The sequence below is a fragment of the Panicum hallii genome, chromosome 7 (assembly GCF_002211085.1).
Source record: "Panicum hallii strain FIL2 chromosome 7, PHallii_v3.1, whole genome shotgun sequence".
Lineage (NCBI taxonomy): Eukaryota > Viridiplantae > Streptophyta > Magnoliopsida > Poales > Poaceae > Panicum > Panicum hallii.
Window position 1 is genome coordinate 37,313,305 of NC_038048.1, and position 25,008 is coordinate 37,338,312.

The following is a 25,008-nucleotide window of genomic DNA, read 5'->3' on the forward strand; positions in this document are numbered from 1 at the left end:
GCTAATTTCGGCCCAAGTGGACCTGCCCGCTCAGGCAAGGATCAGTTTTCAGTGCCCAAACTGCCAGTACTATCTGAAACTTTTCAGGGGGCCACATGAGAGTAATAATAAATGAGCTTTGGTATTCTCTCTTTTTTTAACTGTCTTGACGTTCAGCTGCATCCGACTCCTGAATTGCTAGATTTCTTCAGGAGGAGATTGTCATCCGCGGGCGGTTGAAATTTGAAAAGCCTGAAACTGAACGTCACGTCCACCAAGCATTAGATTTTTTACCCGCCAAAAAAAGAGCATTAGATTTTTGATTTGGCTGAGACCAGGAATAAAGAAGACTTTGTTTTTGAAAAAGAAGATAGGGTTCCGTACTCGTATGATTTGGTCCTCTAGACAATTTGCTTTCTGATGAAAAAATTCATGGGAATGAGATTATTTTTCTTCCCAGCTAACAAGGAAACGAGCCTTTATCCGTATCCTACTCGGACTGGCCCAGCCTGGTGACTGGTGAGATCTCAGCTTACCAGGCCCAGCCCAAAATACGATCTGGTAACGGCGTGGTAAGCTCCGTGCCGCCTCCGTTTCCGTAGCTCTCCGCCGCCCGTAGGACGTGAACCGATCAACAGATCAAGCCGAAGAACGGCCAGACGAGACGCCCTCAGGGACCTCGAATCTCTAGGGTGATCAGGCACCCGCGCTGCTCGTGGGCTCGTGGCTCGAGCTCGGCGGCGCCGTGAAAGAGGACACCGCCGGACCGCGTCGAGTCTCACGCCATGGGCTCCACCGAGGAGGTCTCCCTCGACTCCTCGAGCGCCCACGCCCCTCTGCGGGCGAGGCTGACGAACCAAGCGCACCTGGTTCTGGTGATCCGCCGCCGTTGGCGACGAAGGAGGCAGGCGCCGTCGCCATGGTTTGCACAACCTGCGGGAAGGAGGGCGACCACTCGGCACCCGATTGCCCCTACAGGGACCTCCTAGCACGAGCCTCTAGGAGGCACGGGCCTCCTCGCGCACCTAACCGCGCGTCGCCTCGAGTCTGCCCGGTATGCCTGCATCGCCCCGACCCGTGGAGGCGGCGCTGGGACGACGACAGCTCCGTCCGCGTCAGCAACCTCCCGAGAGGGCACCCGCGAGCCCGACCTCCGCCGCCTCCTCGCCCCGTTCGGCATCGTCGAGCGCGTCTCCCTCTCGCCCGGGTCGCGGTCCGGCGTCGTCGAGCTCGACGAGGTCGAGGACGCGGAGTAGGCGATCGGCTGGCTCGACGGGGACGTCCACGGCGGCCGCGTCCTCCGCGTCGAGTGGGCGGTGCCGTTCGACCCTCGTCCGCCCCCGATCTGCGCGAGGTGCTTGCGGGCCTCCGAGACCTGGATCCGCGTGACCAATCTCTCGGAGCGCACCAGCGAGCGGGACCTCCACAACCTGGCCTGCCCGTTTGGCATCATCAACAGCGCCCACCTTGCCGTGGATGAGGAGGCGGGATCGCGCAGGCAGGTCGGCATTGTCGAGTTCGATCAGAGAGAAGATGCCGAGGACGCAGTCAGGTGGCTCAATGGGCATGTTTTCGATGAACTTGTCCTCCGAGTTGAGGGCCCCTTGAAATTGTAGGATTTCGATTTGTATTTTGGAGCGCAGGACTTGATTTGTATTTCAGTGAAAAAAATAAAAAAGGAAAGAACCGGTATGCCTTCTCGAAGCCCTGAAGTCTTTCATATTACAGTCTGTCCATATCCCCACTCTCCATTCCAAAATCCTTATATTTCCATGTCACGACGAGAAAGATTATTATTTCTGAATTTTCTAGGACTTCCTGAAAACTTCTGAGTATGTTTAAGCCGCACCCTCCATGCATGATTTTAGAACTAATTAGTGGCAGAACTTAATCTAATGGATCAGGAATCCGCGTGTTTTTTTCTACCGACTTTGGGTTATTAGCCGGTGTCTTTTGTTTTCCTTAGGGTTTGCCAATCAGAGATTGATTGGCGACTTTGCAAGCGGACAAAATTCATGGTCCCGGCCTCCCGGGCACGGAAAGGATAGCTTGACTTGTGTGCGTTCCACGACTGGCAAATGGCAATATGCTAGAACCTAGAACGCGTAGATTCTTTAGCAAGTCCGGCTTGGTTGATTCGATCTGATAGGAAAAAAAGTATCTGCAAATCAGTTTTTTTCTTCTTCTTCAGCACATGCATACAACCTGCAAATAGCTTGAGCACACACGCAACAGCCTCGATCTGCCGTTACGGTAAAAGAAAAGAGAAAAAAAATGCGCTACAATATCGAGCAGCAGTTGGGATCTCCACCGCCGTGCTCTCGCCCATCGCCGCTCGCCGCGCGCGGCGGCGGGCGGCCGTCGGCGCCCAAGTCGTGCCGCGCGATCATCGGGGAGCAGTTCACGGGGTGGCTGCGCGCCACCTCGCGCGCGTACAAGCTGCTGCCCCCCGCGTAGCCGTGCCCGTGTCCGCAGCCGTAGCCGCCTTGCGCCGCCATCGGCGACGGCGCGTAGTGTTGGTAGTATCCCAGGCTGGGGGTGCGGTGGTAGTAGCTGACCGCCTGCCTGCCGTGCTCGCCGAGCCACCGCGGCGCGGCGGCAGCGACCGGGCACTCGATGCGGCCGCCTCCGGCCACGCTCCGGCCGGGAGTGGGGTGCCGTTGGTACGGGGACAGCGTGACGACGGTGTCCTTGGACGGCGCGCCCCGTGGCGGCGCGTCGTGGGTACCGCCCCGCAGAGTCCGCAGCTCCAAGATCTCGGCCTCCCCGACCTCCTCCTTGAGCTTCCTCGTCAGCTTGCCCGCGTCTATGCCGTCGCCGATCACCAGCAGCAGGTCCTTGCCGCGGCCGGCCACTGTCACCGACTCGACCCCTGGCCAATGTCACGTACGCTTCCATGTCATCATGGCCCAAGAAATTCTGGATGAACTCCACCGGTTTCCTGATCACGAAGGGCAAGGGGTAGTAGTAGCATACCGCTGACTGAAGCTGCCACTTTCAGAGCCTTGCTACGGCCCTTGTCGGAATCCGGCTGCAATCTGATGATTATCTCCTTCTGAAGAAATTTCGGCAATTCAGGTGTTAGCTTTTGCTAAACAGGAGCGTCAACTGAAGTAGAGTCTGAGGTGAAATAGCTCTCACCCTCATGGATGGTTGTGCAACACTGCTCAATTGGGACCTAATTATGCAGACAATTTGGCTGATGCTGAGGGAAGATGGAATGTTCTTGCTGCAGAGTTACGGCAGGATGTGTGCCGGAAACTGGTCAGACTCATATATACTACCCGAGCTCCCATCTTCCTGACGTTAACGATTGCAATCTTTTTTACCGGTCGTTAAGATTAGTAAACTCATAACTGCTCCAGGCGACTCTTGGTTCAAAAGAATTAAGCAGAGGTTAAACAAAAAGTTTCAGGAAACGGTACGACGGTTCAGAGCTTCAGAAAATCTGATTGTGACTCGACACCACCGCAGACTTTGTGCCCAGGTCAAACAATGCATCCCAAATGGTCCAGCTTTGTGCGAAGTAGCTTAGGCTACTGCAACTAAGCACGCAGAATAATCGCGAAGATTGGAGTTGATGTCATGGTCCAGGCGTTTGAGTTGGGTCGTTCGGTAGCTGGCTGATCTTCACCAGCCTCAAATTCAGGACAAACGCGCCTTCAGTTTTAAGTACGGCCATGTTGGGGGCAAAATGAAAGCCAAACATGTCTTCACTTGAGGAGCACAAAGGATCGACCGTGTAGGATAATCCAGTATATATATGCAGCCCAAGATCAACATTTTGCATTGCTAACAAACTTTGCCGTCCATTTGCCAGCGAAGTAACCATGACCGGAGTCCATCTGTTCATGGCTGGTGGCCACCGTTTGCACTTGAAATGCAGTGACTGTCACGGCATGTTTGCTGTTGTTATTCCTACTTCGTTCAGTACGCGAGCTTGGCCAAGAAGAGTTTTAGAGCAGTTGCGAGGTAGATGCCGCCGATCTGACCAAACTCTCTCTCTCTCTCTCTCTCTCTCTCTCCCCGCCTGACGTCCGCAGCTTGCGAGAGGTTGGTGTCGCCATGGTCACGTCATCGTCTACGGGGAAAGAAAAATGCAACTAGGAGGAGTAGATGGCGTCAGGATGCTTGAAATTTTATATTTCCAGAACACGGTTTGAGTGCGCGAAAGAATTGACTTGGAAACTTATGGTTGGTTCCGCTAACTGGCCAGGAGTCCTTATCCTACTCGCCAGAAAATTATTCTGCGAAGGGATCAGGCATTACAATAGTGGATGCAGTCGCATCCGGATAGATAACATGGAAGGAAAACCTTCGTTGCTTTGCTTGTGATGATGAGGTGCCTGCCCTTCTCTCTCTCTTCTTGCACTCTCGTGTTTGGGAAGTGGCTTGATCCTTCGACGAGTCATAAGATTGGGCTACGCGCTTGTGGTTCTTGTACCTTCGCGCTTTGTGGTTTCGTATGTTGTGTGGAGGGTTGTTCCCGTACGTTGTGATGTAGTAGTATGGTGCGTCTGTGTTACATATTATGCTTTGAAATTCTCATCGGAGATACGTTATGGTGATGCTGATTCTTTCTCTTAATGAAACACGTGTTCATACATGTTCTCAGAAAACATCATAGGAAAATCTTGCATAGGTAAAAGGTCAGCGGCTAGCAAATGATGGAGACGTTAAATACACGTGATCTTTGTCTTGTAATTAGGCATAACTCCTGAAATAATCTTTTTCGTTAGAAAAAAGAATCAACTGGGAGGCGATGCTGCTGCATCTTATATGTGAAAATATTCGGTGAAACAACCTTCTCGGTGACCCATAAACAAGCGTACCTAGAAGTTCCTGACCGATCTAAAATGATTTTGCTAATACATGGAATGTCCCAGCGCAACGTTGCTCGCTGGGAATAGTAAGAAAAATAGGACCAATCGGATGCGTACGTCGAGTTGAAAGTGATGTGTTCAGGGGGATCGGACGGTATAAAATCTGACCATTCCTATACACAAGAGTATTACGATTTGTCACGAAAAATGTATTAGTACATTCTCATGAAGCATACTTTCGAATGATTATACTTTTAGACTTTTGGTAACAAACGCTTAAGAAAGTCAGACGAAATGGAGACGACTTGACGTCTAAACTGAGCAGTATGTAATTCCTCTTGTCACAAATATAAGTACATTTAGTTTTGTTTTAGTAAGTCAAGGTTTTTTAGCTTTGGCCATTAATACCGTATTCAAGGCTGTGTCAATGTGAATGGACTTATATTTGTAATAATAAAATTAGAAAAACGAAGAGAAGTAGTGTGTTTCCTGGAGGTGAAAACTAACATTTGAGAACCTTGCAACTGAGAGTGTCGGTTTTAATTTTGGCAGGTTTTCATATACACAGCTGAAAATTCACATCACAGTTAGATTTAGAGATAGGGGCTTGAAAGCTTCTTGAATTCAAAATTCGCATTTGAAAGTTTGGTCTCCAAGCATCACTGTTCAACCACGAGCATCATCTCTGAAGGACAAGCAGTAAGGCTTGCGCTTGGATTCGTAGTATGAAGCTTGTTGCTTGAGTATGTACACACAGGTTCAGGCAGCCACGCACGCAAATGCTTGCTCTACACTAGTTACACGGAACCAGAAAGTAATTGGGTGTCTGCTTGTGACTCTTACACTAGCCACCGATCGAGTCACCGAGCGACCGACACCAGATGGCATGCAAAAGGAAGTCCATCATTCTCAGATCACGGCAAAGGGCAAACACAGCAACCGGCCGGCAACCACGCCTCACATGACGGAGCATCCGTTGGGGTCGCTCGCGTACTCATGGTGCACCACCGTGTGCGTGTTGGCGGCCGCCGGAGTGTAGAAGTAGTCGTGCGGCTGCTGGTACTGCGCCGGGTACCCTCCACCGCCGCCGTAGTAGTAGTCGACCCGCGGGGCCATCGTCGTCTGCGGCGCGTACGCCGACCCGCCGCCGGTGTAGTAGCGGTGGTCCCTGCCGGCGGCGGCGTAGTAGTGGTCGCGCGCGGCGGGCGCGTGCTTGTAGGGGCTCGGGCTCGGGTGGTAGCGGTAGGCGTGGTCGCCGGCGACGACGAGGCCGCCGCCGAGCTCGTCCGCGGCGTCGACGGTGCGCAGCTCGACCACCTCGGCGTGGCCCACCTTGCGGCGCAGCTTCTCGGTGATGCGGTTGGAGTCGATCCCGACACCGATCACCAGCAGCAGGTTCTTGTCCTCGCCGGCGATCGTCACGGACTCCACCCCTGCATCGATCCAACCATATGTCAGTATGCCACCACACCACTACGGATAGAGCAGGTGGATCAAATAGCACGGGTTTTGACTTTTTAGCAGAGGACCCAAACGTGTCGACGAACTAGATATATCATATATATTGGTATAAACTTTTTCCTTTTCCTGACTGATGATAATTAGTATAACGATAGAAGGGCCTAGGTGATTCAGGGATGGATCAAAGAATGTTTTGTTTACCTGAGATTGCAGCAGCCACCTTGATAGCTTTGCAGTGGCCCTTCTCGGAGCTCGTCTGCAGCCTGATGATCATCTCCTTCTGCAAAGATTTCGAACGACCAAAAAACGTCAGAAGAAAAAAAAAACCAGGAAAAAACTACAGTGGCTTGTCACAATTAAAACATGTGCAGCGAGATAATGATAATTACTGTAACTCAGAATGGGTAAAAAAAATATCCAAGCACTAGCTTGATCGGAACTAGCAGGATTTCTTACCCTCATCTCTCCCGGACGAAGCAAGAGCCAAGCACACTCCTCTTTTCAGCAAGCTTGAGCGAGCAGGAAGGCTTTTGGCTTTGCCTTGGTCTAACAGTAGTGTGCACACTACTGCCGCCTCCCTTTTTATACACGCGAACGCAAATAGCAGGAGCAAATTACTGCCAGTTGACTTCATTAACTAGTCAACTAGTCGCTCTTCGGCTACAGTAGGATACTCCATCCGTTACGGCCCGCAGTGTGCCGGACAGCGACAGAAAGACTTGACCGGGAAGACCTGAGCGAGCTCGAGCTCGACCGCATCTCCTACCTCCGATATGCTACTGCAGGAGCAGGTAGCTTGTGCCCTGGCGACGGATTTTTCAAAGGGAGAACGGGCTGGAAATTTCCGTGCTGCCGGTGCGGCTGGCGACTTTGCTCGCCCGGAGCTTGGCGGGACTCAGGTTGGAGAAGAACGGTAGCGCCGCGCGTCGCTGTCCCGGCGGTTACGTACACTCCACTGAAGAAGTGGGGAGCTGGTCGATCTGTCTGGGGGGACCAGATGGGGCGGGGAGGATTTCGATTGGAGGATGCAATGCAAGTTGCCGCCGCTGACGAGTCGAGGGATTTAGCTGAACAATCTGCTCGGGGTGACAAGTGGACAGGATCCCCGTCTTCTAGCTCTCCGGCGACGGCGTTGCCTGCGTGACGACGGCGGGCGGCATAGCCATGCCATGGTTGTTGTTTACGTCATAGTAGTTTTTTTTTCTGTGTGTCCGAAGCGTTAAGGGAAAATAATTTAAAGAATGGTGTGTTGAGGTTCGAAGAGTATCGATCAACGGATCGCGTGTTCCTAAAAAATAAATTAAATACGATGAGCATAGTTCCACCTATATGGGAAAACGAATTCCAATGACTAGGCCCCGATTGAATTCCATGATCCAAATTCCAAACGGTATAGCTAACTGCATTTTCCATCCCCGAGAGCCCAGCTAGATGGGACGTCTGTTCCTTGCACGTGCGACCAGTCGCTATATCATCGCACGTATCCGCTGGACATAACAATATTTCGAATAAAATAAAATATTCCAAAATAAGATAAAAATATTTTAGTACATTATTATTTCCAACTTTTTATTTTGTTCTGGAACATTTAATTCTGTTCTGAAAAATTATTATCTGATACGGCGGCCAGTGCACATGCGATGAACAGACATCCGCAGCTAGACCGGTAAGACTCCTCTATGGGCTAAATGCCATCAGGCCTATCCGCCGGGGAAGGCTTTAGCTCTTTGACTAATGGGCCGAAATCAATCAAACAACAGTTGACCGACCACCCTATGATTGTTGATAAATTGACGAATACTCCCTAAGAAAAATATGGCCAACACTACCATCTAAAAGAAGCAGGCTGGTGGTTTTGATGAGATTACACATCAAATAGTGGTACAGATAAAAATATTTCAAAAAATAAACGTGTCCAAATCCGCTGCTTAAAGTCTTAAACACGACTGCACCAATATGACTTTCCCTACATTTTTTCTCAATCTCAACCACGTAGCACTGCACTTGAGAAAAGAATAGGAGATCATCCGGATTCCGGAGATCCATCAAACCGCTTGCAGTTGTAGGCTGCCCACTTGATCCATCCGTGTGCACTACGTGATGTTGCACCACGAACCCTCGTTGGAGTAAGAGTCTTCGATGTAGCAGCGGCCGGCGTACGGGTAGACGCCGCCCCGGCCGCGGACAGTAAAAGCCGGAGTGGTAAGGGTAAATCTGCCGTGGACTCGACTTTGCAAAGTTCTCTGTCGTTCCCTGTCGCTTTCTGAAACGTGTTTTGACTTTTGAGTCCCAGTAGCTAGCATGGATTAATTTGAGAGCATGTGTGTCAAATTCCAACTTGACTCCTAACAGTCATACGTAAATCCGCGTGTCTTTGTTCAAATTTTGCTATGATTCAGAAGTTGGTTCCCTGACAAATCAGGTGGAGTATATGTCGTTAGATGTTAAATTCCTGACTATTAATTTGTCAATACGTGACTGTAATGATGTTTTGTTTGAAATTTTGCTAGGATTGTAATTACGCTAACTAATAGTATCTGGTCCTACTGAAGCGACAACGATTTTTTTCCCCAATAGATTTGTGTCTTAGTTCCTTTCAGTGTATTCTCAGACACTCTTAGAGAACTACGTGGTCGACAACCTTAATGGGAAGAATCCCAATAGGTATACCTTAATGGGAAGAATCCCTATTCATGAGAAAGCGAAATGGCAAGTTGGCAACTAGTCGACAACCTAACGCAAAGGGAAGAATGATTGCACCTTTTCGTATATCCTGATTGTGTAACTAGATGATGCACTTTTGCCAAAGAAACCAAAGAAATCCGTATTGAGAGATTATTGTGATCATCTGAAAAATGCGAGTACAACTTTAATATATGGAAATATTTGAGATGCAATGCCCGCAAATGAATGGATCCAGATTTTAAAGCAAGAAATAAAAGTGGAACGAAACCCACTTACTCCCCTCCAAGATAATTATGAATACCACAAAATCTGGTCGGAACTCAATAAAAAAAAATTAAGTCGGAATCAAACAACCTGTACAAACCCCTGCTTAAACACGAGTACACGGCTGCACCCATATGACTTTCCCTATATTTATTTTTTTTCTCGGCCACAAAGTACTACTGCACTTGACAAGATCATCCAGAGATCGATCAAATGCTTGCAGATTTCCCAACTCGATCCGTGCACACCTACATGATGGCGCACCATGAACCCTCGTCGGAGTCCTCGACGTAGCAGTGGCCGCCGGCGGCGTAGGGGTAGACGACGCCCGTCCGGGGGCAGTAATAGCCATAGCCGGGGTGGTAGGGGTACCACTGCGGCGGGCATGCGGCCACGGGATTGCTACAGCCGGTGGCCGCCGCCGCCGCCGCTTTCTTCTCTTCAACGACCTCCTCCACCTTGATGATGTCCGCTCTGCCCACCTTCACCGTCTTCCGCAGGCAGCTCGTCAGGCTGGTGGCGTCCACGCCGTCGCCGACCACCACCAGCTGGTCGCGCTCCTCCCCCTCGATCCCCACGGACTGCACCCCTGCAACCAACGCATCGATGCCATCAGTTGCATGCTCTGCGGCACACAGCCACATAGTACAGCAAGAACTAGTAGGCAGTGCTCACCGTACGTCGAGCCAGCTAAAGCCAGAGCGCTTCTCCGGCACTTGTCGCACGTCATGTGCACCTTGATCACAATCCTTTGCTGAAAAAAGTTGCACAAGTTGTTTCGGTTGCATTAGAGGCAGGAGAAGATGCCGTGATCGTCGACAGAAAGCTACTATTCCTGACAGAAAGATTGTTATACCTTCGTCATATTTTTGTTGGTCCGTTGCTGATCCCCAACGTGAGAGTTTCTGTGTGGTGTCTGACAGGTGACAACTAGCTCGAAAGCCTTGAAGCTTCAGAGTTTGTTGAGGAAGGGAGAAAGGCCCTTATCCGACTTATATAGTAGGACAGCAGGCCCGATGAGGAGTGTACTATGCGTCCCCACTAAGAATATTGCCCAGTGCTAAGAAGATTCCGGGCAATTTATTTAGACGATCGATCCCAACCAAACCACCGTGCCTTTCTATATGTGCCGCGGGCTAAGCATAAGCACTGTACTATAAGAACTGACTTGAGTTGCCGTGCTTTCTGAAACCGTGTTTGATTTCCAGTTGAATAGGATTCATCGTTGATTCTTTGGATTGCATGAGGTGGAGGTGTATGCTGTGGAATTTGAGACCATGTAGGTATCAATAATCAATTCTAACTTGGCGCTTGACTACTACACTGAATGTTTGACATGTTAGCCGAGACATAATTATTGGTGTGAAAACAGCGGAAACAAAAAGAAAGAATCAGGTGGGACTGTAGTCAGTTAGATATTGAATTCTTGACAATTAATTTGTCAGAGCGTGATTGCAGTTATGCTATCTAACTAAATGATTAACTGGAACTACTGATGGAACACTGATTTTTTATAAGATCATTTTTCGAAGGAAAATGTGTTCAGGACCATCCCAGTGTTCTCAAACAGTCATAAAGCACTACCTTTCAACAGAAACCCTATTCATCAGATAGAAAAAGTGTCAATTTGGAACTTGGGAGAAATTATTACACCTTTTCGTATATCCTTATCGTGTGATTAGGCGCACTTTTGCCCAAGAAAACCAAATTCACAACACTGAGTTCTTCATTAGTGCTCTAACCACTTTCTGTTAACCCTTAGGTGCCTGGAAAATGTACAAAGTTACTTTCAGAAGCTGCACGATTTGAACATAGTAACCACGGTGTAAACCCGTTCCTTCCAAAGCTATCACATACGCGCACTTAAGTTCGATCCACTTGCAACAATATTAATCAAATTACTTGACTAGGGACTAGTCTTGGTTAGTTCATTCCGTCTCGTAAGTCCAGATGATGGCGATATGGTCAACCCTGGATGGCTGGATCCTGGAAAGGCACATGGATCTGAACTTTATATGACCATTTAGTAATTGCTGAGTTTTATAGGAAGCTGTATCTTTCAATCTATTTGGCCAGAAAGCGTTGCTTCAATCAATCCTATAGAAAAGCAGAACGACTGCGAAGTGAAGTATTGTGCTTTATGGGGGAATAGATATTCCCGAGGAAAGGAATTGTATGTACATTATCGCGTCAGGTTTTGAACGTTCATTAACTTGAACTGATAGGAACAGCACTAGTTCTAGTAGTAATAACTATTTCAAGATTTTGGTTTTCCCTTAAAATGTTCAGAGGTATCTACAAAAATGTTTTCCAATCAAAATTTTCTAAGAAAACCTGGGAGGTAGCTTCAAAGAAAAAAATAATTTCACGCGCACAAAATTAGCGTAGCAATAGTATATAAATATACAAATCTATATAACACACAACATATACATCCTGATAAAAAAGAGAAATTTGGTGAGTGGTTATCTTCTGACCAAAATGTGGATTTGGGGGGGGGGGGGGGGCGTGAAAGAAGTGTACTCCCCCTTTAGCATAGCTTTATTGGGATACGGCTTCAGCTTCATGATACAGTGATTGTCACTATTCTATACTATAATGAGAAGTTAGAACGCAAAATGAGAAGAAAAATGAATTGAGGGAGAGGTGAAGCTGGCGAAGCCAGGTTTTCTAGCTTCACCGGCTTCACGCTACAATGATAAACAGTACACGAACAGTGTAGAAGCTGGAGGCTCGTGAAGCTATGCCAAAGAGGCCTGTAGTTCTGTGTCTGTATAAGCTGTCCATCTGATTGGTCAGTGGCCACTTGCTTGATGGTTTACTTGTGGACTTAACCAACTCATGAGGACAATGAAACAAACAAGAGGAGGAGAAAATTCAGCCATTGAGAGGAGCCGCTGCATAATTGAGCCTGTACCGCTTTCTTTTGAAGAAACACTTTTAGACTGCGAAAAAGGCAAATGATCCATCCATCATGATCTACTACGTCAAACGCAGATGTCCTCGTGACGTTAGTATTTTTCAGACAGATGACGTCAGAGTTGTGCAGGCTGCGTTGGATTTTCGTCTCCCTTCATCCTACGGCACCAGGCACATCGGGATCACAGATTGGCACGTGCTGGAGTAACCCCAAATCACATCTGCGCATGGACGCTTCCCGAAGAAGCTAGTGTTTGAGAACTAAACAAAAAATTGGAACCAAAGTGAGCAATTGAAAATTGAGATTTTTTGGAAAATGGAAAAATATCCGGCACGGCGACAGAAATTGAGATGCAGGTGCCACTTCTCTTCATCTGCACAAATTGATTTAGCTCCCTCCATTTTCTTACAAATAAGTAAGTACAGTTAGGCAAAACAGTTCTTATTCGTCGCAGCTACAAACTAACTCTACATGATGGAGCAACTGCTTGGCTCCTCGCAGGCGACCATCGGCGGCGGCGGGTGGTGGTGGTGGTAGGAGTAGTAGCCGTGCGGCGGTGGGTGCACCACCATGGGCTGCGGCGGCTTCGGCTCCTCAGGCTTCTTCTCCTCCGGCTTCTTGTCCTTCACTTCCTCCACCTGCAGGATCTCGGCGTGGCCGACCTTCCTGCGCAGGCAGCTGACCAGGCAGACCGGGTCGACGCCGTCGCCGACCACCTCCAGCTTGTCCCTGGCGTCGCCGGTGATCGCCACCGAGATGACCCCTGCAGAGACGAAGAGCACCGTCAGCACACTGACCACCACCTTTGTACTGGCTGCAGAGAACTGACGAACGTCGTTGTGAACGCGTACCGTCTGCTCTGGCGGCCAGCGCCATGGCTCTGGACCGGCTCCTCTCGCACGGCATGCTCACCTTGACCACCATCTTCTGCTGCGCGCGGCAACGGCGAAGCAGAAGGAACAATGGAGCAACACAGATCAGTCGCGTGATTCAGTTTCAGGGCTCTGAAAAAAAATGCAGCTGAAACAGAGGCCTGAAATTCTAGGGAGCAGCAACAGAGAACTTGCCCGGCCCTGCTTACCTTCATTGCCTGCCGCGGTGATGTATCTGCGTCTGGACTCTGGAGAGTAATCCGGCTAAACCGTCGCGATCGGTGGATCAAATCAACCGAGGCGAATTGGGTGGCTACTGACTGATCGAGCGTTTGCTGCGGAGGAGCTTGCTCGGCCCGCCGCACTCTTATATAGAGTAGGTTAACAGGGGATCATCAACTAACCAAACGCGTTACGAGCGATGGGCAGTGGGTCAATGGCTTGCCTTGACGAGCAAATTCTATTGCCCACCATGCGCTCTGCCCTCCTTGGAAGGATCCGACAGTTTACTACTAGCAGCGAGTTGTACAAATCCAGCAAAGTAGCACCGCGGTGTTTCTTAGCTTAAAATAGTTACTTATGTTAGCAGTAGCCAGGATGATAAAAGGGTATTAAATTTTAGCCTAGATAATTTAAGGGCCAGGTTCTAAAATAGTCGAGTTCTAATCTTATTCAGTTTTGATAGTTTTGAGCTAAAAATATATAAGAACTAGATTGGATTATGAATAGAGCACTAGTACCACGATCTGTTACCACCCCTAATAGCCCTAAATGTAAACTTGTTAAGTGGTTCATTTGGTATAGAAAAATCAGCAATCAACAAGTGCACATGTACAAGGCAGGTTAATAGGGCCTGCTTCTCTCTTGCTATCCCGTCCCTCAACCAAATCTGTCTCTCCTCCCCTTCCCTGAATCCGATATCTGTCATGTTTCCGACAAGATGCGGTGAGCTTGATTAGCAGCATTCCTGAGCAGATCCGACCTAGCCAAGTTGTTTGGGGGCACAAATCTCTACGTGACCTAGGATAGGAATGGCCTATTAAAATTCAAAGCTAGTAAAATCTTTTCCCCAATTTCATGTTTTTTGCTTGTGAAAAAATAATGCCTAAAAAAATCTGTAAATTCCAGTTCTAGTACTGTTGATATAGGTTGGACAAGAGCAATTAGCAAGTAACAGCCATCTCTTAGAAGTAAGAGCCACTTAACAAGTTTAGAGAACAAAAAACATATCTTAAGGGTTTACATGATTTTGATAACGCCATATAACAAGTTTAAATATTAGTGATGGTTTTATTAATAATTACCAACGCAAGCGGGCACTTTTGAATATGCATGCCACGCACACCGTTCAACAGATCATGAATCTCATGGTAATCTTGCTCGTTTTCAGTTGTTTGTCCGCAGAGCTCGTCTCCTGGTGTACTTCTCCAGGCAGTTGGATCATGAAGTGCCTTCCTTTGTCTGTACGGGCCGGTCTCTAGCAAAGCTCATGACGCCGATGTTCTGCATCTACAGAGAGTGGGTAGATAGGAACGCGCGTAAAGATAAGATGCATAGTTTTAAAATGGGACCCTTTTGAAAAATTGCAATCGATGTGAACACACGAGTCAACCATCGGTCTCGCTCTGAAACTGTTCGTTTAGAAGCAATCCATTCTAATTGCATCATTGCCACCTGCTGATGCATCCCAGGTACTACTACATGATAATAAATAAACCATGTAAACAATGGTGATCCGTTGTTTTCCAATGTTACGTCTCCCTAATTTTGCTTACTTATCATGCACTACATTCTTTTGTGACAATGACATGCCACTTGTTATTTGCCGAGCGTGGAACTCTTTTCTGACTCTTGTTGTTGTCACCTACCCTCACCTAAGCTGCTAAGCACCGTCAACAAAACTCAGGTGGCGGTAGGCGAATACTGACTTATTCTGAAGACCAACACTGCCCAATGGAAAATTAGGAAATTTTATTTCTGTTTGCAAAGACTGCCACAAGATTGCCAAATAGACGGTCGGATTTGGTTTTCTTTAACATCTCATCGCTGAAAAAAAAAAACTTTCATATTCCTACAGAAATTGAACTTGCCTCACATTAGCTTGTACCTACGGTGAATAAGTTTAGGTGCCGCTATTAGAAATGAGATATCAGTAAGAATTTTTTTCCAAAGTCAATATTAATTATTATTTTTTGAAAGACCAGACGATATTGATTGATGGAAATGAGGTATTGATGAGAAAGTGAGAAGGTGGATGCCTTATGTTGGGTTTAATTTGTGGATTTCTTTTCCATTTGTCAAATTTTGCTTTAGTGAGTTTTGGATGGAGAATTTGAAAATCTTGCCACTTCACTCATCAATTTTTCAGGATTTATGACCCTGTGGCTAACAGCTTCAGTTTAGTAACTTGACAAAATCTCGAGGTCCGATTGAAAAAAAAGTAATTCCGTAGACTTTTTTTGCGTGGAAAAGGTTTGAAAAAAAAGTGACCAAGCACCAAACATGGACAGGGGTGAAAACTGAAAACATATCAAATATGGATGAGTAACAGTTTTTTTTGCTTTTTTTTTATTTCCACTCAAATGCAAAACAGCTCGAATACAAATATAGAGCGAGCACGAGCTGAATTCCAACTACTAATCCATCAAAAACGGCCGCTTCCCTGAACGGCTGATCACCACCAGGCCACCTCACCAGCACGGCGGCGGCGGGTGGTAGTGGTAGTAATTGTGGTACCACCAGTACGGCAGCGGCTCCGGCTTCTTCTCCTCGGGCTTCTTCTCGGCCGGCTTGACCTCCTCCACCTTGAGGATCTCGGCGTGGCCGATCTTCTTGCGCAGGCACTGGACGAGGCAGACGGTGTCGACGCCGTCGCCGACCACCTCCAGCTGGTCCCTGCCGTCGCCGGTGACCCCCATCGAGCTCACCCCTGCACACACGCACACTCACCATCAGCACCGGCGGCCGCGGCCAATTGACGGGGAGAAGGTAGAGCGCGATGAGCAACGGGAGAACAGCTTGCGCGCGTACCGTCCGCTTTGGCGACCAGCGCCATGGCCTTGGACCGGGTCTTCTCGCTCGCCAGGCTCAGCCTGATCACGATCTTTTGCTGCGGGCCAAAACAAGGTCGATTCAGTGCAGTTTACCTTCGTCGCGGCAGAGCACGGAACAGAGCAACTGAGCAAGGGACACGGAGAGCTGAAGCTGCCGCGCGCTTACCTTCGTCATGGCGTGCCGCCGCTGAGGAGGATCCGGGCGGCGCGGAGGCTGATCAGATGCCTGATGGTTGCTGGATGGGACGGCGGTGTCCGATCGGTGCTTACCCGCAGATGCAGCCAGGCAAGCAGCTGCCCACTGTGGTTTGCTGGCTTGGCTTGCGAGGGGAGCTGGGCGCGCACGGTATATATAGGCGGCGGGCGACATGGCAGGCCTGACGCGGGCCGACGAGCCTTCGTAAGAAGATTCAGCGGCTGAGCTTCCGAGTGGGCTGGACCCCACGCGCTCGTTATCGTCGGAGCCGGGTCCGTTTTCTGTTCCTCGAATGAAAGAGAATACAATGACTTGACCCGAGCCGAGACGGCCCAGTTGGGTCGCGCACCGAGAGCCGCTGACGGAACGGACGTGGTAGAGGTAGACCGAGTCGAGGCAACGGAGTGAGCTGACCGCGATCGCCGTGCCGTTGTTTCCGAGGAAACGGAATTGGCAGGATTGCAACCCTTCGCGATAACTGAAATGTTTACTGTAAAATTCATTCAATTTTTTTTTTGAAAACTCCTTCGTTTGGAACGAGATCTCAACTGCAGTTCCCCCATTCAGTCCATGCCCGTCCGTTCATCGACCGGCAACGACGTACGTGTCGAGTCCCGCAGCGCGTATGACATGGAAAGGTTCAGAGTGCAGACTAAACGCGGGCCAACGGAACCACCTGCAGGAACTGAAAACGCCAGGTGGTGTGAGCACGCGTGGTTCAACGAGCGGTCCCACAGCACTCCCTGCCTCGCTTCGCGTCACCGGGCAGGAAGGATCAGAGGCAGCAGGGGCCCCTTTCTGGTTACGTTTTCCCTGCGCACGGAATCGTCCTCGGCCGTGCGATCCAGCGATCTATGGACAAACCTAAACCCTAAACACTTCCTGGCAGAATCAACGGCCGCACCAGTTAACGGCCTGCCAATCTAAAAAACCGTTGATACGCTGTGGAATTTGAGAGCATGTGGAGGGCATCAAGCTCTGACTTGGCTCCTCCTCCAGTGTCATGTCACATCTCCTTGCTAATTGTGACCTTTCTGCTCAGAGCTTGTTCGTTCCAGTCTTCCCCAAGATTGTTGCCTGACTGCGACGTTGACTCGTTTGCTGAAAAATAACTCAATTTTAGGTGGGGAAACAGCAGAAAAGAAAAAAACGAAAGGATCAGGTAAAGCACTTTCTGACTGTGCACTGAATTCTTGACAGTTAATTTGTCCGAACGTGATTGCAATTATGCTATCAAGCTAAGACAGCTGGAACTACCCAAGTAGGAGTATAACACTGAATGTTTATATGAGATTATTTTCCGAAGAAAATTCGTGTCGTCCGGGATCATTTCAGTACGTAAGCAGTCATGAGCACTTCCTTATTATTACTCTATTTATCAGATAGGAATGAAGTTGGCAACAGGGGACTTGGGAGGAAATTAAAGGAAGAGCAAGAGCCTAACGCGAAGTGAAGAATGGTTACCTTTTCATACTTCCTGATTGTGCTGCTAGACGCGCCTAGCCTTTTGCTCAAGGAACTAAGCTTGCAGCACTAAGATCTTAATTAATAATGCACTAAGCGCTTTCCTTCTCACGTAGGGGCGGTAAAGGGTCCTAAAATTTAGTCTAAATAATCTAAGGGCCGGGTTCTAAAAGAGCCGGCTCTAATCTTATACAATTTTGAGCTAGAAATATATAAGGGCCAAGTTGGATTGTGAGGAGATCACTAGAGTCATTATCCGTTACCATTCCTAATCCCGTGGTGTAAATCCGTTTATTCGAAAGAGATGGCACTGCACACACTGTATTCCTATCCACTTGCAATAATCCAAGTACTTGACTTGAGACTTGTCTTGATTGGTGTATTCAGTATCTAAGCAGATATGATGATGGCGATTTGGTGGTCAACAATGGACGATGAAAATTAAGTCATATGGTTCAGAACTTATATGACCACGTATAGTAGTAACTGTAGAGTATTCTGTGAAGCTGTATCTTTCAATCTATCTGCCTATTTTCGCTTTGAGTACATCGCAGGCAAATTTTAGAGTAGTTCAGCCAGAAGAACTAATAGGAAGCAACCAAATTAAATTTTTTTTCTCAAAACGATTCCGGATATTCTATGAAATGTATTTAAGAATGGATATTGTAAGAAAAATCTTGTGAGTAGCTTCAAAGTGAAAGGAAAAAAATCATGCGCTAAAGGTAGTGCCTTGTACCATCAATTAGAGATAAAACAAAAAAAATATGTACACACAAGAGATAGATCCTGATAAAAAAGAGAAAAAATTGGGGGGGGGTGCTTATTTTTAATCATTGTTGGAGAATGAAGTGTTGTTATCTATCCGTGTGAATTGGAATATAATTGGCCCTCGTTTGGTTGACTTGTAAAGTTGAATTCACCAACTTATACCTCACGAGTCACCTAGGTAGGGGCACATGCCCCACTCAGACTTCGAATTTTCAGTGGATTGGATCTTATTTCGAGAAGCTAACAAAGGATGACACTAGTATGCCTCAGCTCAATATTTGAGCTAGGCCAGCCTCTGCTCATGAGGACCAAGAAATCAAGACGATAAGAACTTCCGGCAGATCGAGTTGGATGGTATCTCGACATCTCGTCATCTGCGGAACCAGGCCACTGCATCACTGAGCCTTTTTTCCAATGTGGCTTTTCCAGTCACTATCAATTCAAATGTTTTTACCGGCCATTATATTTTAGTCTTTAGAGGGTGAAAAATGCAAATTGCTCATCCATCCTGATCCGTGTCGACCAGGCCACGACAGAGACAGACGCTACGATGTTAGCGTGACGCGAATCTGTTCTTGTCAGATGACGTTCGCAGTTCAATTTGCACGCTGCTTGACTACCCCTACCCGTCCTCGTGATGCGGATGATGCCTGCTGATTGCGACCTGATTTATGTACGCTATCGCCACAGATTGGCGCGTATATTCGACCCCAGATCACTAGTGCACATCAGCACATGCAAACATACACGAGGAAGAAGCAAACACGAGGAACTGAGATTCAGATGCCAAGCGAAAACCGATTGAAATCGCGAATAAATCCCAATTATTTATTTGCACATATGGAGTCACTCGCCGCTCCAGTTAGTTACATGATGGTGCAGCTGCCGGGCTCGTCGCAGACGACCATCGGCGGCGGCGGCGGGTGGAGGTGGCAGCAGTAGTAACCGTAACCGTGGTGGCAGTCAGGCGGCGGTTCCACGACATCGGGCTGCGCGGTCATCGTATTGTCGGGCCCCTTGGTCGTCTCGACCTCCTCCGGCTTGTCCTTCACCTCCTCCACCTGCAGGATCTCGGCGTGGCCGAGCTTCCTGCGCAGGCAGCTGACAAGGCAGGCCGCGTCGACGCCGTCGCCGACCACCTCCAGCTTGTCCCTGGAGTCCCCGGCGATCCCCATGGAGATCACCCCTGCGCACACGCAGCCGTGCCGGCATTGTCAGTCTGGCCACCAACGCACGCACCAGTCTCCATGAGCAGGACACAAGGACACGAGCGGCGGAGTGCGCGCGTACCGTCTGCCCTGGCGGCCAGCGCCATGGCTCTGGACCGGCTCCTCGCGCACGGCATGCTCACCTTGATCACCATCTTCTGCTGCAGCAACGTACGACGACGAAGCAGGACCAAGAAAGAAAACGCGATCAGTGCCCGTGTTTCAGGTTGGACTGAAACAGAGCTGACCGGGCGGCGAGAGTTGCTTACCTTCATTGCCTGCAGCTGCAGCCTGCAGGTACAAAGGTTTCCCACTTTCCGCTACAACCGATGAGATCTGAAATCTTACTATCTTAGGAAAGTTGGCTTGGCTACAGGTCTGCCGATCTGTCTTGCAGGCTGCAGCGACGGGTGCAGAATGCAACCCAGAGCTTTGCTGACCGCTCGCTCTTATACCCCGGTGGAGGAGGTCAGGAGGAGGAGGAGCTAGCGGACACGAAACTGACAGTCTGACACTAGGTACGGGCAGTAGTTAACAGGGATGATCACGCTCCGGGTCAGCAGAGCAGAGCATTCTAAACATCATCTACTGTAGCTAATCGATCAGAGCATCCAACCAGACGCCTTCTTACGGTGGGCGGCGCAACGACTCTTGACTCGACGGTGTGATCCGGTCGCGTGCCGAGAGCAAACTGTATGCCCACTGGCCCTGCTGGCCACGCTGCCTGCATGATACGCGCCCTTCGTCTGACAGACGCATCCGCAGCGCTTTGGTCAATCCAATCGACAGCAGGACCGCATGCATGCGTGCATGTTCCAATACCAGCCACAGTAGCCGAGTACATCCTGCCAGACGGAAGTGTTCCTGGTTGCTTGTATTGTGCGGTTCACGCCGGTAAGATCCTAGTGGTGGCTAGTGGCCGGATCTCAAAATCCACTTCAGTAGCAGCTAGCAGGTTAAGGTCGATCTTGCTGCTACAGGCCTGCATGAGATAGCAGGTTAATGTACTGACATGCGGCGGGTGGGCACCAGTAGTGTGCAGGCGCGCAAGGAGAACCGAGATATCTGAAGATGCTTGTTTTCAGCACGAGTTTCTCCAGCTCTTCCCGTTCCTCTGTCCACGGAGCTCATACTCATACGGAACACATTTCCAGGTGTGCTTCTGCAGGTAGTTTGCTCATGACGTGCCTCCCTTTGTCGGTACCAACTGTTTTCTGGCAAAGATGATAACGCTGGTGTTTCTACATCTACACTACACACAGTTGGACTGACCCTGATGTGAAGCGTATAGGCATAAGTTTTTAAACTGGGATCGATCACTAGTGAACGACCGCTCTGACTCTGAAAAATGTTCCTTTCGTTCGAATGTGATGCATCCCAGGCACAAGATAAAACATATGGAAAGATGCTGATCCGTTATTTTCTAATCACTTAGTTACTGCCTCCATCCCAGAATATAGCTATTTTTAAGTTTTCTCCAAATCAAACCTTTTAAACTTTGATCATAGATGATAAAAAAAATATAAAGATTCACAACATAAAAATGATATTAGTTTATTTATAATGAAACCAACTATCATAATATGTAACTTTTTCTATTTAAAAGTAATTATTTTTGAAGATATTATTTGTTAAAGATAAAGATGTTTTGCTTATGAAGCACTGCGTTCTTTTGTGATGATGACACGCCACCATTTTATTTTTGGTGCGTGGACCTCTTTCTGACTCTTGTTGCTATCTATCACCTACTACCCTCCGTCCCTCCCTTATCTCAGACTGGGTACGCCAGCAGAACTCGGTGCCGAGTTCTACTAACTGGTTGTGGAGACCAATGGTGAATGATCAAGGGGCGGCTAGACAATTCTTGCCGCGCGGCGAGAGGCGCCTCCGGATCGCGCGCCCTATATCCGACGGCAACCCCACCTGCGCGGGCGATGTGGGACCAGTAATGCCGCCGGGTCAGGCATGCTGCTCGGCTGTCGGCTCGCAGGTTGGGTTGAGCGTAGGCGGCCGTGAGAGCGAGCTTCGGAGGTCGGAATCTGCAGGGCCATTTTAGCCACCCATTTGTGAGGAAGATATAGGAGCAGCAACCCTGGGCCTGGGGGAGAGACGGTGGACCTGTGAAAAGGAGGGTGGTCAAAGGGAGAACGACACCTTGTGGCGGGTAACTGGGTGAGGGTGCTGCTACCGCGCTTGGCACCGCTTGCTAGGTGGCCAAAAATAGGTGCAGCCTAAAGCTTTGGTCTTAGTAAAAACCAAGCGCTGTCGAACTCGGGCTGGTTAGAGTTTCTAAACTCTAAGCTGGTCTGCCCGACCTACGGTTTAGAAAGATCTAGTTCCACTACCATTCAAGTTGAAACACACGGCATTTTCCAAGAATTGTATGAACATTATTTTGCAAAATTTAACCGGCAGGATTATTCCTAGAATTCGTGAAATCCGAACAAAACATTTAAAGCTTGTCATGAATCGTATGCCAGGGTCACATTATTTTTATTTTCTCTCCCATTTTATGTCGGACCCACTTGTCAGTCTAGGAAAACCGTTAAAGAGAAAAAGAGTAAGGGTGGGATTTGTACACGTGGGAGTTTGTTTGCCATTGAGAATGATGGTTTCTTATGATGACTCTAGGCCACAAACCGCGCTCACTTTAAAGTTCAGAAAAAGTAAAATGGAATAAATTTGTACAGAAATATATTACTTTATGTTCCTTTGAAATTTTCAAAATGTCACTGGAATTTTCAAAATGGAATAATTTTTCAAACTTTGTACAGAAATGTATTATTTTGGCCGTAGGTGTATCATCATGTTAGCGTGTGTTAAACACTAGGTACCTGTTGGCATGGTGACTTCTATTCGTTTTCACAAACCACGCTAATTAGTACGTGTAACGTTTTTTAATAATAGGGGGGAAAGTACGATCTCTGCATCCAGTTCACAACTGGAATACCGGATGCATATACAACCAATGCAAATAGGTCGTGCATATACTTACACATATGTAATACACATACATGTTGGATTTTATGGTACTAGCTATCCTGTAGCTAGTGACCTTATTTTACGCTATCGACGATGGTTAAACGTAAGCGAAAGCAAACCATAGGTAGAACCCGTTTGCGCACATGCCCACACCACACTTCACGCACGAAGAAGCTGACGACAGATGTGGGCAAAAAGGTCAGAATGAACCCGCCATACCACACTACAGATGCATGCATGACAGAGTCCAACTTACTACTAGTCGCTAGCTTCACATGATGTTGCAACCGAATGCCGGCGACTCCGCCTGCTCGCAGCTGAAAACCAGCGGCGTGTGGAGATAAGCCGCGCACGGGCTCGGCGCCGGGCACGCGCAGGGCTCCGGCGGCTTCTTCTTCTCCGGCGGCTTGTCCTTGACTTCTTCCACCTTCAGGACCTCGGCGTGGCGGAGCTTCTTGCGCAGGCAGTGGACGAGGCAGGTGATGTCGATGCCCTCGCCGACCACCTCGAGCCGGTCCTTGAGGTCGCCGGCGATTGCTATCGAGATCACCCCTGCATGTGTAGACGCATATCCTGTTGTCGGGCTAACTCAAATGCACAAATGGATGACTGTTGAAGTGCATACCGTTCGTTTTTGCGGCCACCACCATGGCCCGGACACGGCTCTTGGCGTTCGGCATGGTCACCTTGATCACAATCTTGTACTGCAGATTAAACAACGACGACGAGCGACGTGAGAAACAAAACGTACGGGAGGATCGCAAACGAACAGTGCATCGCTTCACTATTACCTTGGTCATCGTTGATTCTCCAACGACGACACTGATCGAGAAGCTGAAGAAATAACTGAGCGAGCCTGTCAAGCTAAGCCAATGATTGATCTGACTGGGTGTGGCTAGCTAGCTAGCTACGACGCCGAATCGCTGATCGTGATGTTTTCCTGCCGGCCGGCCGGCCGGTGAAGCAACCACGCACGCAACGCCTAGGACCTTGCGGCCGCGCTCGCGTCTCTGGTGTAGTTGTGTAATATATACGCGCGGCGCCGGGCCAGAGCTCCTGTTATCTTCTAGGCCGGGTTTGCCGAACACAGCTGCTGCGTGCGTCGTCGAGCTGCTCAGCTCCCAAGTGGTTAGCCATGGACATAGGCGACCAGACGGGACGACGGGGATGGCGCTGGAGCCGAGCCAACGGTGGCCCGTATCCGTTCGCTGTCCCGGCAGACTACTGGACGAAGTTGTGGGCTGCTGTTTCCCTCCGAATTTAAGGCGCCCGGCCCGGCCGGAGCCGAGACAACGAGGTCCATGCTCGCTGTCCACAGGAGACTACGGGGACCAATTTGTGACTTGTGTGCGGCGGGTTGCTTACTTTTCTACGGAGGCGCGACCGTACCCCGGCGTAGGTCTCCGTCTTTCGCAGTTACCGCTCGACGACGGCCGGGTGGTTAATTAGCTGAGGCCGCCGGATGCCGGCGGGCCCGGCCTTGCGGCCATTGCTAGCGGTGGACGGAGAAATCCTGCGGTCCTGGACTACTACATATACCCTCGTATCTTTTACATTTATCCCGACAGGGATTTGATCTGAAACTAATAAAGCCATTAGTTCCGGATCCAATTGCCAGAGGTCGAACGAAAGTGGGACCTTTAGTCCTGGTTGGAGCAACAAACCGGGACTAAAGGTCCACTATTAATCCCGGGTGGAGCCACCCTTTTAGTCGCGGGTGGTGTCTCCATCCGGGACTAATAGGGAAGCTTTAGTCTGGATGGAAACCACACACCAGGACTAAAATATTTTTTTAGCTCGGGTGATTTTTTTCCAAGTCTCGAGAAGCCCTCCCTCTCTTTTATATACTCTGGTCACTCGCCACCGGTGCCTTATCCAATCCTCTTCTCTCTTGTCTCTTCCCTCAACTCCTCTCTCTCATCTCAACTCCTCTCTCAGGCTGGGAGCAGAAGAAGAGCTTAGGGACCGCCGTGGGCGGGAGGAGGCCGGGGGCCACCGGAGCGGGCCGAGCTGCCCGCCCTAGCCTTTGCCGCCACGCGTGTTGGTGTTTTACCGGCTGCCCACCGAGAGATATACCCAAGGTGGTAAGTTTTAGGTGAGGAGACGCCGAGATCAAGAACTCAAAGATGCAAGGAACACAAAACTTAGATAGATTCGGGCCGCGAGGTGCGTAATACCCTACGTCCTATGTTGTGGTTTGTATTGCCTTTGGTGTTGAATGATCTGGAGATCTTGTTTTGAGAGGGTCCCTGTCCCCCCTTATATATCCGGGAGGCCAGGGTCACAAGGATACTGATGAACACCAGCTAAGGAATCGTACCAGAACATATCTT

At 49.1% G+C, this 25,008-nt stretch overlaps 6 protein-coding genes across 11 annotated transcripts; all 6 read right to left on the minus strand.

Moving 5' to 3' along the window:
• Nucleotides 1-5,417: 5,417 nt before the first annotated feature.
• Nucleotides 5,418-6,847, minus strand: LOC112900969. The gene is made up of 3 exons (XM_025969763.1): nucleotides 6,720-6,847; nucleotides 6,465-6,543; nucleotides 5,418-6,235 (listed from the first exon to the last, which is right to left on the minus strand). The coding sequence occupies exons 1-3, from the start codon at nucleotides 6,723-6,725 to the stop codon at nucleotides 5,760-5,762; spliced, it is 561 nt and encodes a 186-aa protein (XP_025825548.1). The 5' UTR covers nucleotides 6,726-6,847; the 3' UTR covers nucleotides 5,418-5,759.
• A 2,461-nt stretch (nucleotides 6,848-9,308) lies between these two features.
• Nucleotides 9,309-10,077, minus strand: LOC112900735 (heavy metal-associated isoprenylated plant protein 47-like). The gene is made up of 3 exons (XM_025969548.1): nucleotides 10,069-10,077; nucleotides 9,888-9,966; nucleotides 9,309-9,801 (listed from the first exon to the last, which is right to left on the minus strand). The coding sequence occupies exons 1-3, from the start codon at nucleotides 10,075-10,077 to the stop codon at nucleotides 9,461-9,463; spliced, it is 429 nt and encodes a 142-aa protein (XP_025825333.1). The 3' UTR covers nucleotides 9,309-9,460.
• A 2,437-nt stretch (nucleotides 10,078-12,514) lies between these two features.
• On the minus strand, nucleotides 12,515-13,409 carry LOC112900105 (heavy metal-associated isoprenylated plant protein 16-like). Of its 3 annotated transcripts, none has more exons than XM_025968844.1 (3): nucleotides 13,214-13,409; nucleotides 12,984-13,062; nucleotides 12,515-12,895 (listed from the first exon to the last, which is right to left on the minus strand). In XM_025968844.1, the coding sequence occupies exons 1-3, from the start codon at nucleotides 13,217-13,219 to the stop codon at nucleotides 12,600-12,602; spliced, it is 381 nt and encodes a 126-aa protein (XP_025824629.1). In that variant the 5' UTR covers nucleotides 13,220-13,409; the 3' UTR covers nucleotides 12,515-12,599. The 3 variants fall into 3 exon arrangements, with proteins under 3 accessions (XP_025824629.1, XP_025824631.1, XP_025824630.1); XM_025968846.1 differs by having other exon boundaries at nucleotides 12,984-13,136; XM_025968845.1 differs by having other exon boundaries at nucleotides 12,600-12,895; nucleotides 12,984-13,059.
• Nucleotides 13,410-15,539: 2,130 nt separating this feature from the next.
• On the minus strand, nucleotides 15,540-16,369 carry LOC112900107 (heavy metal-associated isoprenylated plant protein 16-like). The gene is made up of 3 exons (XM_025968847.1): nucleotides 16,224-16,369; nucleotides 16,035-16,113; nucleotides 15,540-15,933 (listed from the first exon to the last, which is right to left on the minus strand). Exons 1-3 carry the CDS (start codon nucleotides 16,230-16,232, stop codon nucleotides 15,695-15,697), a joined length of 327 nt encoding a protein of 108 aa, XP_025824632.1. The 5' UTR covers nucleotides 16,233-16,369; the 3' UTR covers nucleotides 15,540-15,694.
• Nucleotides 16,370-19,322: 2,953 nt separating this feature from the next.
• On the minus strand, nucleotides 19,323-20,307 carry LOC112900102 (heavy metal-associated isoprenylated plant protein 47-like). The gene is made up of 3 exons (XM_025968836.1): nucleotides 19,963-20,307; nucleotides 19,776-19,854; nucleotides 19,323-19,671 (listed from the first exon to the last, which is right to left on the minus strand). The coding sequence occupies exons 1-3, from the start codon at nucleotides 19,966-19,968 to the stop codon at nucleotides 19,352-19,354; spliced, it is 405 nt and encodes a 134-aa protein (XP_025824621.1). The 5' UTR covers nucleotides 19,969-20,307; the 3' UTR covers nucleotides 19,323-19,351.
• Nucleotides 20,308-21,429: 1,122 nt separating this feature from the next.
• Nucleotides 21,430-23,878, minus strand: LOC112900103 (heavy metal-associated isoprenylated plant protein 16-like). Of its 4 annotated transcripts, none has more exons than XM_025968839.1 (4): nucleotides 23,467-23,878; nucleotides 23,301-23,379; nucleotides 22,932-23,248; nucleotides 21,430-21,811 (listed from the first exon to the last, which is right to left on the minus strand). In XM_025968839.1, exons 1-3 carry the CDS (start codon nucleotides 23,473-23,475, stop codon nucleotides 22,947-22,949), a joined length of 390 nt encoding a protein of 129 aa, XP_025824624.1. In that variant the 5' UTR covers nucleotides 23,476-23,878; the 3' UTR covers nucleotides 21,430-21,811; nucleotides 22,932-22,946. The 4 variants fall into 4 exon arrangements, with proteins under 4 accessions (XP_025824624.1, XP_025824623.1, XP_025824622.1 ...); XM_025968838.1 differs by lacking the exon at nucleotides 21,430-21,811 and adding an exon at nucleotides 22,576-22,849 and having other exon boundaries at nucleotides 23,467-23,876; XM_025968837.1 differs by lacking the exon at nucleotides 21,430-21,811 and having other exon boundaries at nucleotides 22,576-23,248; nucleotides 23,467-23,875.
• Between the last annotated feature and the right edge of the window lie 1,130 nt (nucleotides 23,879-25,008).

Bases quoted from the DNA above. Each gene is read 5' to 3' on its own strand.
- LOC112900969 (XM_025969763.1), bottom strand. The intron at 6,236-6,464 runs GTAAACAAAACA...GGATCGATGCAG, and splicing joins GGTGGCTGCTGCAATCTCAG to GGGTGGAGTCCGTGACGATC.
- LOC112900735 (XM_025969548.1), bottom strand. The intron at 9,802-9,887 runs GTGAGCACTGCC...CGTTGGTTGCAG, and splicing joins TTTAGCTGGCTCGACGTACG to GGGTGCAGTCCGTGGGGATC.
- LOC112900105 (XM_025968844.1), bottom strand. The intron at 12,896-12,983 runs GTACGCGTTCAC...TCGTCTCTGCAG, and splicing joins GCTGGCCGCCAGAGCAGACG to GGGTCATCTCGGTGGCGATC.
- LOC112900107 (XM_025968847.1), bottom strand. The intron at 15,934-16,034 runs GTACGCGCGCAA...GCGTGTGTGCAG, and splicing joins GCTGGTCGCCAAAGCGGACG to GGGTGAGCTCGATGGGGGTC.
- LOC112900102 (XM_025968836.1), bottom strand. The intron at 19,672-19,775 runs GTACGCGCGCAC...GCGTGTGCGCAG, and splicing joins GCTGGCCGCCAGGGCAGACG to GGGTGATCTCCATGGGGATC.
- LOC112900103 (XM_025968839.1), bottom strand. The intron at 23,249-23,300 runs GTATGCACTTCA...GCCCGACAACAG, and splicing joins GGTGGCCGCAAAAACGAACG to GATATGCGTCTACACATGCA.